The 12,375-nt window shown below is 59.2% G+C and overlaps 1 protein-coding gene across 4 annotated transcripts; it reads left to right on the top strand.

Moving 5' to 3' along the window:
- Positions 1-3,300: 3,300 nt before the first annotated feature.
- On the top strand, positions 3,301-9,240 carry LARGE2 (LARGE xylosyl- and glucuronyltransferase 2). Of its 4 annotated transcripts, none has more exons than XM_050757545.1 (14): positions 3,301-3,444; positions 3,538-3,647; positions 3,952-4,034; positions 4,304-4,427; positions 4,652-4,823; positions 4,927-5,031; positions 6,176-6,288; positions 6,359-6,484; positions 6,579-6,734; positions 6,848-7,008; positions 7,578-7,726; positions 8,053-8,202; positions 8,310-8,505; positions 8,763-9,240. In XM_050757545.1, exons 1-14 carry the CDS (start codon positions 3,363-3,365, stop codon positions 9,220-9,222), a joined length of 2,187 nt encoding a protein of 728 aa, XP_050613502.1. In that variant the 5' UTR covers positions 3,301-3,362; the 3' UTR covers positions 9,223-9,240. The 4 variants fall into 4 exon arrangements, with proteins under 4 accessions (XP_050613502.1, XP_050613504.1, XP_050613501.1 ...); XM_050757547.1 differs by having other exon boundaries at positions 7,448-7,726; XM_050757544.1 differs by having other exon boundaries at positions 3,301-3,647.
- Positions 9,241-12,375: the final 3,135 nt, after the last annotated feature.

The following is a 12,375-nucleotide window of genomic DNA, read 5'->3' as shown; positions in this document are numbered from 1 at the left end:
TGACCTCTCTCCTACTGCCCACAGCCCACAAGAACTGTGACATGTTGAGGCTCCTTGGTCATGAGGCCAGTTAGCAACTGGGATTAGGACCTAGGCTTGGGGCCCTCAAGGTGAGGCTCCTTCTCCTTTCCTCTGCCCCACCTTGTTTTTTGTTTGTTTGGTTGTTTTTGAGACGGAGTCTCACTCTGTCGCCCAGCTGGAGTGCAATGGTGCAATCTCAGCTCACTGCAACCTCTGCCTCCCAGGTTCAAGCGATTCTCCTGCCTCAGCCTCCCAATTAGCTGGGCCTACAGGCGCCCGCCACCACGCCCAACTAATTTTTGTATTTTTAGTAGAGATGAAGTTTCACCATGTTGGCCAGGCTGGTCTCGAACTTCTGACCTCAGGTGATCTGCCTGCCTCAGCCTCCCAAAGTGCTAGGTATGAGCCACCATGCTCCAACATCTTAATGAACTTGTTCCTCAAACCTCCAGGTTGGCCACTCTTCCAGCCCTCCCTCTGCAGCTGTGGAGAGGGTGTGGAGGGAGAATTTGAGGTTCTTCAGCACTCCTTGGGCTGGAGGTCCTGTTTCTGAGGAAAGCAAGGTGTGGAGGGGAGAGGGGCCGACTCCCCAGGACAGAATAGGTAGGGGCTTGGGCTGGAACCAGTTTCTCCTCCCTCCCTCCAGAACTGGGAGGGGGAGCATGGGCCCAGCCAGGTTGGCAGCAGCAAGTCTGCCTGAATTTCCTCTCTAGATCCCAGGCCTGATTAGGCCCCAGAGACAAAGAGTTGCCGTGTGTGCAGGAGGCTGCTAGGGTGGCCCTCCCCTGCTCCCTGGCCCCCTGCCTGGACTTGGCTGTCTTGTTGGGCTGGAAGGATTTTTGGGCAGGTTGAGCTGTATCATATCTCCTTCAATTTGCCCCAAGTCACAGGGGAAGAGAGGTAGACCAGTCCAACATGTACAGATGAGAGTACCAGAGGCCAGAGAGGGAGCCTCACTGGTCTAAGGTCATACAGCAAAGTCCTGGGCAGAGCTGGGTCAAAATGGGTCTTAGGCCAAGAGGAACAGCACCGTTTATATGCCCATACTTGTCTCTTTCTCCCTCCACGCCCCTAGAACAACCCCCTGGGGGCCTAGAAGGCATCTCAGCACTTCAGTTTCCCTGAGTGGTGAGGCTGAGCCAGAAGAAGGGCCAGCGTTGTGAGTGACCACAGTGAGATCTGCAGACCCAGCTTCCTGCACTGACTCCCCCGGCCCCTTTACTGAAGACGAATCCTGGGCCAGCCCCCAACTGTGTGTGTGCTCTACCTGGTCCCACATGGTGTTTGTTTGTTTGTATTTAGAGACAAGGTTTCTGTCACCCAGGCTGGAGTGCAGCAGTATGATTATGGCTCACAGCAGCCGTGACCTCCTGGGTTCAGGTAATCCTCCTACCTCAGCCTCCCAAGTAGTAGGCGCATGCCACCACACCCAGCTAATTTTTGTATTTTTTGTAGACATAGAGTTTGGCCACATTGACCAGGCTAGTCTCGAATTCCTGGTCTCAAGCAATTCACCCGCCTTGGCCTTCCAAAGTGCTGGGATCCCTGGCCTGGTCCCACATGTTCAACCGCCACAAACAGTCTCTGTTGAGGGTCCTGGAGAGGGAATCACGTTCCCCCACCCCAACTTTAGGCTAGAGATGAAGGTCAGGGAGGCTGGAGGCTCAAGCTCCAGATGCCTGAGTGGCCCTTGCATGGCCCTTCTCAATTCCCGGGTGTACAAGGAGCCGCCATCAGTCTCCATAGCAACCATTATCCCTGCTCTCCAGAGACCCAAAGCCTGACCTTCCCCATCTCCCAGAGGAAGGCTCCTGGCCTCACAGAGGAGGAGACTGTGGGGTCTCAGGCTGGGCTGCTTTCCACAGCTGCTTTTGAGTTTGCCTCACTGTTTGCAGCCAGAAGTTGGGCAAAGGACACAGCCTGAACCCCCTTTCCAGGGTCATGGGAGGGAGATTCTCATTCCAATCCACTTTCCACACGTATTGAGCACTTGGTATGTGCAGGCCCTGGTTGGGCACTGGGGACTGGACAGACAAGGTTCCAGTCCGGTGAGCAGCTTACATTCTGGGAGGCAGACCAGCAATAAACAAGCAAACAACTTCAACTTTCCATGAGTGCTAGCCAGCCCTGGGAGGCTCCACTGCCAGAAGGAACGTCAAGGGCACGTCCTGGGGCGGGAGACCCTTCCGGAGGAGGAGCAAGAAAGCTGTTTCTGCAGCGCTGAGCCTGGGGAAGGGGGATGAGTGGGGCCGCTTGAGACGGGAGGGGCCGAAGGGTGTTCCTGTCTAACAGGTCACTTAAACTCTCTGGGGGAGAATCAGCCCGCATCATAGGATTAATCGAGGGTAGTTAAACCCTTAGCACAGGGCCTGGCACGCTGTTCTGGTTTAGGGTCCAAAGCGCCCTCCACCCCTTCCCTGGCCTGCTATGGGGTGCGCGGGGGAGAGGGAGGAAAGACGAGCTCCAGGCCGGGGCGCCCCGGCACAATCACGACGATTTGGACAAGAGTGGGGATCCCCGGCCCAGCCCAGGCAGTTTAGGCCGCCCGCGTCTGGGGCCCCTCGCCAGCTCCCGGGCGGGAGGCGGCCTTCACAAGGGCGCTTTGTCCTGGAGGCGCTGGCAGGGCCTGGCTAGGCCACCTGGACTGAGAGTGGGGGAGTTAGGCGAAGGCCTCAGGTGCCTGGCGGCTCTGGGGCAGGTGTCGGCCGGCTCCGCCCCTGTCCCCAGAGCAGGTGTCCCGGACCCCTGCGGCCTGCATTCCAGCCCCCTCCCCCTCCCTCGTGTCGAGCTCCGGCCGTGTCTTTGATCCCCGGCCCGGGGACACTGGCCCCTCCCCTTGGGGAGTGAGGGGAGGAGACGGGGCCCCAGAGCGGGGGCAGGGCAGGTAGCGGGGCCTGGGCCTTCGCGGGTGGCTGCTCCAGCTTCCCCAGCCCTCCCCGCGTCCTGGTGGGAAACTCAGCCCAGAAGGAGTCTTCGGGGGCTCCTCGCGGGTTGGGGAACCGTCGGACGCTGGCGCAGGGGGCGGGGCAAGGACCCCGGGGGGGTCACCCCGCCCCTTCGCGCTCAGCCCTGCCGAGGTGAAACCTGAGCCCAGGTCGGGGGCGGGACCGACCGGCGCCTCTCTCCCGGTCCCCGCACCCTGGCCGAAGGCGGCGAGCGCAGGGCCCGGCCGGGGAGCCGCTGGAGCAGGTGAGGGAGGGCTTGGCGCGAGCCGTACAACCCGGCCGTCGGGCCCCGCCGCCCAGGGCTGAGTCTCCTATCTCTCCCCTCGGTCCGCAGGGCCCGCGATGGAGCCTGCAGCCCCGGGTCGCGCCCCTCCCTGAGCGCCCCCGTCGGCGGACATGCTGCCCCGAGGGCGCCCCCGGGCGCTGGGGGCCGCCGCGCTGTTGCTGCTGCTGCTGCTGCTCGGATTCCTCCTGTTCGGTGGGGATCTGGGGTGTGAGCGCCGCAAGCGGGGCGGGCGAGCCGGGGCCCCGGGATGCTTCCCCGGCCCGCTCATGCCACGTGTCCCCCCAGACGGGAGGCTGCGGAGAGCCGCCGCCCTCGACGGAGACCCGGGGGCTGGCCCCGGGGACCACAACCGCTCCGACTGCGGCCCGCCGCCGCCGCGGCCGTCCAAGTGCGAGGTAGGTGCGCGCGGCCCCGGCGGCGGGAGTCCCGGGGCGCCGACCCCCAGCCCAGCCTCTTGTACAGCTACGAGAATCACAACACCTGGCGTCTGTCCAGCACTGGCCATCCGGCTGGGGCGCGCCTCGGACGTGCAACTTCTCTGCTCCCGACCTCAGTTTCCCCATTTGAAATGAAGGGTTGGCTCCTGCTGCCCCGTCAGCACACTCTTCCCGTCTCTGCTGCGGGGTGGGGCAGCTCAACCATGGGTCCTCACCGCCTCGCGAAGGGGGGCCTGCTGCCGACCTGGGCGTCCCTCCCCAGCTCTTGCATGTGGCCATCGTGTGTGCGGGGCATAACTCCAGCCGAGACGTCATCACCCTGGTGAAGTCCATGCTCTTCTACAGGTACAGCCAGGTGTCCGTGGAGGAGGGTCAGGAGTGGGGAAGGGACAAAGTCTGGGACACGCTGCTGGTCTCAGAGCTTCAGCTTCCTCATCTGTGACGTGGGGACAGTGTCCTCTTCCTCCCTTGAAGGGCAGTTGTAAGAACATCCTGAGCTGGGCATGCAAAAGCTCTTTGCAGATGGCGCTTCCATCTGTACGCCCCTCAGGGTGGGGCTGTCCCATGTTGCTCCTGCTGGGGCCTCTTAGGCTTCCTCTCTGCCCACCCAAAAGGAAAAATCCACTGCACCTCCACTTGGTAACTGATGCCGTGGCCAGAAACATCCTGGAGATGCTCTTCCACACGTGGATGGTGCCTGCTGTCCGTGTCAGCTTTTACAACGCCGATGAGCTCAAGGCAGGGGCCCAGCCCTTCCCCGCTCCCCCTAGCTGTGTCCACCGCTTTCCTCTCTCCAGGGCGTGGTGGGGTTGGAGAAGAGAATCCTCAGTCCCATCCACCTACTGAAGCGCAAACCCCTCTCTTTTTGGGGTTTACCCCCTCTCCTCTGTGTCACTCCAAGCATGTGTTCTGGCGCTCATAGGCCCCTCTGCCATCTCATCCCCTGCCTTTCCCCCACACAGTCCCAGGTCTCCTGGATCCCCAACAAGCACTACTCCGGCCTCTATGGGCTAATGAAGCTGGTGCTGCCTAGTGCCTTGCCCACTGAGCTGGCCCACGTCATTGTCCTGGACACGGATGTCACCTTCGCCTCTGACATCTCAGAGCTCTGGGCACTCTTTGCTCACTTTTCTGGTGAGAGGCCTGGGAGCCTGCCTGGCCTGCCCACGACCCCTGCATCCAGCCCTGAGCCCAGGTCCTGTGGCAGCCTCAGCTCCCTTACGCCCTCCCCTCCCAGACACGCAGGTGATCGGTCTCGTGGAGAACCAGAGTGACTGGTACCTGGGCAACCTCTGGAAGAACCACAGGCCCTGGCCTGCCTTGGGCCGGGGATTTAACACAGGTGGGGACAGTGGTGAGGGGAGGCAGGGGGGGTGGTCTGCTGGTCCTTGGGCCCCTCGGGTTGGGTGGGGCAAAGAATGCTAGGAAGCCCCCCAGGAAGAACATTGCTGTGAAAAGAACCCTGGATGAAGAAACAGACAGCAGTTCCCAACAGTCCTGTGTGTGCTGGATGACTTTGGCCAGCTCTCCTGCTCCCTCTGAGCCTCAGTTTTCTCGTCCATTAAATGGAGGATAATTTTAACAGCCCTGGGCTCACCAAGTGTGAGAAGAAGGCCATGGATGTGCTCTGTAAGCTGGACAGCGCCTCCTCTTCACCCCCAAGAGGATTGACTGTTGACAAAAGTAGTCTATGAGCAAGCTGGGTGCAATGGTTCATGCCTGTAATCCCAGCACTTTGGGAGGCTAAGGTGGGAGAATCGCTTGAGCCCATGAGTTTGAGAACAGCCTTGGCAACATAGTGAGACCCTTGTCTCTACAAACATTAAAAAATTGGCCAGGCGTGGTGGTTCATGCCTGTAATCCCAGCACTTTGGTAGGCCAAGGTGGGCGGATTACTTGAGGTCAGGAGTTCGAGACCAACCTGGCCAACATGGTGATGTGTAGATGGTGAAACCCCATCTACACTAAAAATACAAAAATTAGCCGGGGGTGGTGTCACATACCTGTAATCCCAGCTACTTGGGAGGCTGAGGAGGGAGAATCACTTGAACCCAGGAGGCGGAGGTTGCAGTGAGCCAAGTTCACACCACTGCACTCCAGCCTTGGCAATAGAGCGAGACTCTATCTCATAAATAAATAAGTAAATAAATAAAAAGAATAGGTGTGGTGGCATACCTGCAGTCCCAGCTAGTTGGTGGGGATTGTGGTGGGGTGCTGACGTGGGAGGTTTGCTTGACCCTGGGAATTCAAGGCTGCGGTGAGCCATGATTGTGCCACTGCACCACTCTAGCCTGGGTGACAAAGCAAGACCCTGTCTCTAAAAAACAAAACAAAACAACAACAACAAAAAACAAGTGGTAGTCCATGATCATGTCTGAACAGTCAGAAAATACCAATAACAAAAAACAAAGGACACCTTCATGACCCCCATGTCCCCCAGGAGCTGGTCGTCCCAGGTGGGCATGACAGCATCTCTTCATTGGCAGGTGTGATCCTACTGCGGCTGGACCGGCTCCGGCAGGCTGGCTGGGAGCAGATGTGGAGGCTGACGGCCAGGCGGGAGCTCCTTACCCTGCCTGCCACCTCACTGGCTGACCAGGTCTGGGGAAGCCTTGCCGGGTGGGGTGTGGCAGGCTGGGGGCTGGGGTGTGATGGGTGTCTCTGCTCAGGACATCTTCAACGCTGTGATCAAGGAGCATCCGGGGCTAGTGCAGCCTCTGCCTTGCGTCTGGAACGTGCAGCTGTCAGATCACACACTGGCCGAGCGCTGCTACTCTGCGGCGTCTGACCTCAAGGTGAGTGGGACAGGAGGCTGCATGGTGGTGGGGTGCCATGGACGGGGACTCCTGCTTCCTGCTCCCATGGCCCCAACACCCTCCCGGGTCCCAGGTGATCCACTGGAACTCGCCAAAGAAGCTTCAGGTGAAGAACAAGCATGTGGAATTCTTCCGCAATTTCTACCTGACCTTCCTGGAGTACGATGGGAACCTGCTGCGGAGAGAGCTCTTTGGGTGCCCCAGCCAGCCCCCGCCTGGTGCTGAGCAGGTGCGAAGGAGCTACCTTCCCCTGCTCCTCTCTGCTTTGGTGGGGCCCAGCCTTGTCTGGGGGATGTGTCATTCTGCCCTACCCCTGGTCCTTGTCACCCCTTATCCCCTCAGTTGCAGCAGGCCCTGGCACAACTCAACGAGGAAGACCCCTGCTTTGAATTCCGGCAGCAGCAGCTCACTGTGCACCGTGTGCACGTCACTTTCCTGCCCCATGAGCCGCCACCCCCCCGGCCTCACGATGTCACCCTTGTGGCCCAGCTGTCCATGGACCGGTGAGGGTGCAGAGGGCAGCCCAGGGAGTATGGCATGGGCTGGGTTGGACATTTCTGAGAGGGGGTTCCATCTGGCAGCCTGATGCTGTGGTAGTGAGCTGCCTGGCCCTCAGGGAGTTCCAGAAGTTGGAGACACTGGATATGGTGGAAAGAGCTTGGGCTCTGGAGTCATTCAGATGCCCGGAGCTGTCCCTCGGTCGCTGTGGGACCATGGGCAAGTCTTCGTATCTCTGGCCCTTTGTTTTCTCTCTCAAATGAGAAAGTACCCACCTGGTGGGGGTAGTTGTGAAGATTCAATCAGATTGGCTCTGTAAGTATTTGAAGGGTGCTCAGTAAGTCACTTGAGGAGGTGGCAGCAGCAGCTAACTGGGGCGGTTTTCCAGGCCTCCCTGAGCTGTGCAAGAAGGGCAGAGCTGTGCTGACCTCCCCCTCCCCATAGGCTGCAGATGTTGGAAGCCCTGTGCAGGCACTGGCCTGGCCCCATGAGCCTGGCCTTGTACCTGACAGATGCAGAAGCTCAGCAGTTCCTGCGTTTCATCGAGGCCTCACCAGTGCTTGCTGCCCGGCAGGACGTGGCCTACCACGTGGTGTACCGTGAGGGGCCCCTGTACCCTGTCAACCAGCTCCGCAACGTGGCCTTGGCCCAGGCCCTCACACCTTACGTCTTCCTCAGTGACATTGACTTCCTGCCTGCCTATTCTCTCTACGACTACCTCAGGTGGGCCAGCAGGCAGGGAGGGGAACAGTGTATGGGGTAGATGTGGACAGGGCACACGTGGGACCCCAGGCTTCCATGTCCCTGCTCCTTTCTGGGCCTCAGTGGCCTCTGTCAAGTGGGGTTTGTATTAGGCTGTTTCTCTAGGCTGTCAACAGGGAAGCCAGGGCCAGCTTCAACAGCAGCTCCACCTGTGGTTGTATCCACCCGTCGCATTGGACAAGATGGCCCATGGTGGACGGGTCCTGTGGCTAATGCCCTGATGAGGGTCACTGGCCCAGTCCTGGAGGCTCCACTCTTCTCCCCTGCTCATGGGTGCTCCTCCTCAGGGCCTCCATTGAGCAGCTGGGGCTGGGCAGCCAGCGAAAGGCAGCGCTGGTGGTGCCGGCATTCGAGACCCTGCACTACCGCTTCAGCTTCCCCCATTCCAAGGTGGAGCTGCTGGCCTTGCTGGATGTGGGCGCTCTCTACACCTTCAGGTAGGAGAGGCTACGTCTCTGCCCACTCCACTCACTTGCCCACACTGGCCCCCACTACCCACAAGCTCCTAGCCTCAGCCTGGCTCCCACCTGACCCTGCTGCACAGGTACCACGAGTGGCCCCGGGGCCACGCACCCACAGACTATGCCCGCTGGCGGGAAGCTCAGGCCCCGTACCGTGTACAATGGGCGGCCGACTATGAACCCTACGTGGTGGTGCCACGTGACTGTCCCCGCTATGACCCTCGCTTTGTGGGCTTCGGCTGGAACAAGGTGGCTCACATTGTGGAGCTGGATGCCCAGGTGAGGAGGGCAGCTTGCTGCCACCACCTTTGATTCGAGCACCTCCAGGTCCAGGGAACTCATGACACCTGCATGGGGGACCACACTGCTAGGCGGCACTGTTAGAAATATCCTCCTTCTGTAGAACTAAAATCATCTGCCCTTTGGCCCTTGCTTTAGCTCTCAGGGGCTACAGGGTAAGCCTGTTTTCGGGAGCTGCACCTTCCCCGCAGGCCAGGCAAGCCAGGCAGCCACTGCTCCTCTGCCCCGCCCTGCAGGAATATGAGCTCCTGGTGCTGCCCGAGGCCTTCACCATCCATCTGCCCCATGCTCCAAGCCTGGACATCTCCCGCTTCCGCTCCAGCCCCACCTATCGTGACTGCCTCCAGGCCCTCAAGGACGAATTCCACCAGGACTTGTCCCGCCACCATGGGGCTGCTGCCCTCAAATACCTCCCGGCCCTGCAGCAGCCCCAGAGCCCCGCCCGAGACTGAGGCTGAGGCTGGGCGGGCACTGCCCCTTGTCTTAGCATTGGGCAGACACCAGGGCAACCCGGCCTGCCCTCCACCATCCCTGCTATTTAAATTATTTAAGGTCTCTGGGAAGGGCTGGGGCGGAGCATCTGTGGGGTGGGGTCTTCCCCTTGCTGCTATTGTTTGGCTGGGGTCTGGTCTCCCTCTGCGCCAGCCAGTTTGGGGCTGGTTCCCCCATCTTCAATCGTTCATCCCTTTTTCATAATTAAAGTTTTAAAAAATCCTTTTTGTGTTCCTCCTGGTTTGGGGGAGCAGGGGCACTCTGGGGCTAGGGTGTCAGTGCATAAGGGAGGTGCTACATCCAGCTGGGGTCACAGGAGGGCCTGGGCCCTTAAGGGCAAGCACTCCCCCAACCCTCAGACAGCCAGTCAGGGAGGGCAGAGGCTGGGACTGGAATGTGTCCTGCCCACCCTCCCCTGCCCCAAACCCAACACCAAGAGGCTGAGAGGCTTTATTTGGCTTTATTTAGTAAAATGTTAAAATAAATAAATACAAATTGATCAGCTGCTCTGTATCCCCCCCACCCCCTCAAAATAAAAACCAAACAAACAAAAACAAAAACTTTGAAGCACAAAACTCCAAATACAAGTCTACCAAGACTGAAATCACAAAGGGCATGGACAAGAGACAGGGTTGGGGTCTGGCTGGCTCTTCTCTGCTAGGAGCTGGCTGACCTCTGGCCTGCCCGTCCCACCCCGCCTGACTGCAGCTCACCCTGGGCTGAGGACCCACGGACATCAGAGAGAGGTGAGGGCCCAAAGGCTGCTGGGGAAGGGGTAGGGATCTGGGGTCCTCAGGAAGAAAGGGCCTTGTGGGAGGGGGTGCCAAGTGGAACTGGGGAGCCCTGCTTCCGTTTAGAGGAGCTGTTTTTCAGAGTTCCTACCCTGGCTGTCTGGAGGGCAGCCCCAGCTTCCTGCCTCTCACTTTAGCAAGGGGGCCAGAAGACTGCCCAGGGCCACCCACTCCCGTCTTGGAGAGGAGCTGACTCAGAGGACAGTCTAAGTTAGGGTGAGAATGGGAGTCCTGCTTCCTGCCAAGGGTGCCCGGCCGAGGGACAGGAGCACCCAGCCGAGGGACAGGGGCGAGGTTCACACAGAGCAAAGTTGCCTCCACTCAACAGAAGCCACGGGATCTGGAGAACCCAGGCCCTGGAAAATGCACCTGGGCCACCATCCATCCCATTACCCTAGGAACCTTTTGCCCCTGGGTAAAAAGTCTCCTAAATTCAGCCCTTTAGATAAGTAAGAAGGACCATGCCCTGTAAGGGAATGAAGAGAGGAAACCACGAAGAGTGTGTGAGCCGAGAGGTGAGAGCCCAAGGGAGGCTCTGATGGCCCCGAGAGAAGTATCAGAGGTGGCTGGAGAGGCAGCCGTGCATGCGGAGATGGAAGTGCGCTGCAGACACGGTCACCCTCAGGGAAACAGCTGTGTGCAACCGCCCCCATGCACACTGCCTATTGGGCCTGAGCCAAGCAGCAGCAGGGACAGAGAGGCAGACATTGCAGGGAAACCAGGCACACGATGGTGCCAGCAGGAGGCTGCCAGGGCGGCCCCACCAGGGACTGCCCCTAACTGCCTCCCTATGTCAGGTGCAACCAGCAGGCTTACCCCAAAAGGCCTGATAAGGAAAGAATAAATCAAAACCCCAGATGAGCTCAGCACAAGTGAGACAAGACCCAGCAGGCTCCATGAAAGAAGGACCCACAGGCAGCAAGAACGCAGAGGTGGAGATGACAGCAACATGGCCTCACTGTCACCAGGGTGCAGCGCCTGGTCAGGAGCTGGCAGAGGACTCCCAGTCATCACTGCCACCAGGGCGCAGTGCCTGATCAGGAGCTGGCAGGGGACTCCCAGTCAGGGCCCAGTGGGCAGCCGCTCCAGCTCTCTGAAGTGACTGCAAAGCCAGCTGGTCTCAAAAGTGGCTGTCAGAGCAGCTAAATTCTGGGCCATGGGGAAAGAGCAGCGGAGGGAAGGAGGAGGAAGCAACTGGAGGTGGCTAGGGTGGGGCAGTGTCACGAGCGTATGTCTCAGGTGGTCACAGGCCCCCCCAGGTCTGAGGGAACAGTGAAGGGCAGGGAGATTGAGTGCCAGGGGGCCTCTTCTTTACAGTAAAGCGGTGTTTTGGAATTTGAGTCCAGAATGTAGGTTTGGGGGCTGGGTTGCATCTCATACTCCATACTAGCTGACTCCCAAAACAGCTCACATCTGAATGTCAGGAAGAATCCACAGCCCAGCTGCAGGTGAGGTCGGAATGTACTCGACACTGCTGAGGGCGGCAGGCAAAGCCCTGGTCAATTCCTAGCCCTGTCCCCCCAACCCCTGAGACTCCTCAGGCAGCTCCTCTCCGAGCAAAGGCCTCTAGTGATGATGGCTTCCCAACTTCTTTCAGAAAAAGGTAAGTTAGGTGTTGTGTGGCAACCCCCAGATGGGCCCGGACAAGTTGAGGGGAAGAGCTCTAGACAGGGCAGACAGCCTGCTGCTGGTCTCTGATCCTCTGCCAACGATTCCTCCAACTAGTCCAGGCATCTCCAAGGCTCCCTGACTAGACACAGCACCTCGGTTTCTGAATGAGAAAAGCGAACTCTCCCCCTCAGCCAATCAAGCAGCCAGGGCCTAACTCTGAGGCCTGTTCAGTCAAACTTAATTCCTTCTTCTGAGGCCCTTGGGAAGATGAACGGCGACGGCTGATAGGGATGAGACACATTTTCCTCTAAGAAGTGTCTCTTCTCTGTTCTATTTGCTTTCAGATCTGTCTTTGTCTCTCTGGGCCTAACTGGGTGGGAGAGAAGCCGATGGGACCGTTTCTACCTCTCCTAGACTCTGGCCATTCCCAGGGCCTGGAGTGGGCTTGGGGGAGATGCTCCAGCAGGGCCAGGGTACAGAGCCTCCACCGCCCTCCCATCAGCCAGGGGCACGCAAGGGGCAAAGGTCTCCAGCGAGAGCACGCATCTGACACAATTTACTTCTGACGAGCCAAGATGAGACAATGGTCTGAGCCTTTCACAACCCTGGTTTTCCCAAGGAGAGGCCACAACCAGCCAAGCCAAGGCGAGCGCAGTAATTCTAGCCAAGGATCACCCAGGAGGTTTGTGGGTGGGTGGAGTGGAGTAAATTTCTGGTGCCTGGAGCCAACAGGCAGAGAAAGGAGCAGGAGTCTCAGACCTCTCCCCAAAGGCAAGACAGAGTGAAGTCCACGCTGGGGCTCTGTCTCAGAGACATAACCTCAAAACATGTCACTCCTCCTCTGTTCTTTCTAAGCACCAAGGACTGATGCAGCCAGCCTGCACTCCCGCACCCTCCTGTCACGGCCAGGGTGCGTGCGCACCACTGAGCTCCACTGGCCAGTTCCCTCGGAGGT

Source organism: Macaca thibetana, chromosome 14, assembly GCF_024542745.1.
Source record: "Macaca thibetana thibetana isolate TM-01 chromosome 14, ASM2454274v1, whole genome shotgun sequence".
Classification (NCBI taxonomy): domain Eukaryota; kingdom Metazoa; phylum Chordata; class Mammalia; order Primates; family Cercopithecidae; genus Macaca; species Macaca thibetana.
The sequence above is the reverse complement of the archived record's forward strand: the minus strand, read 5'-3'. Positions and strand labels throughout refer to the sequence as shown.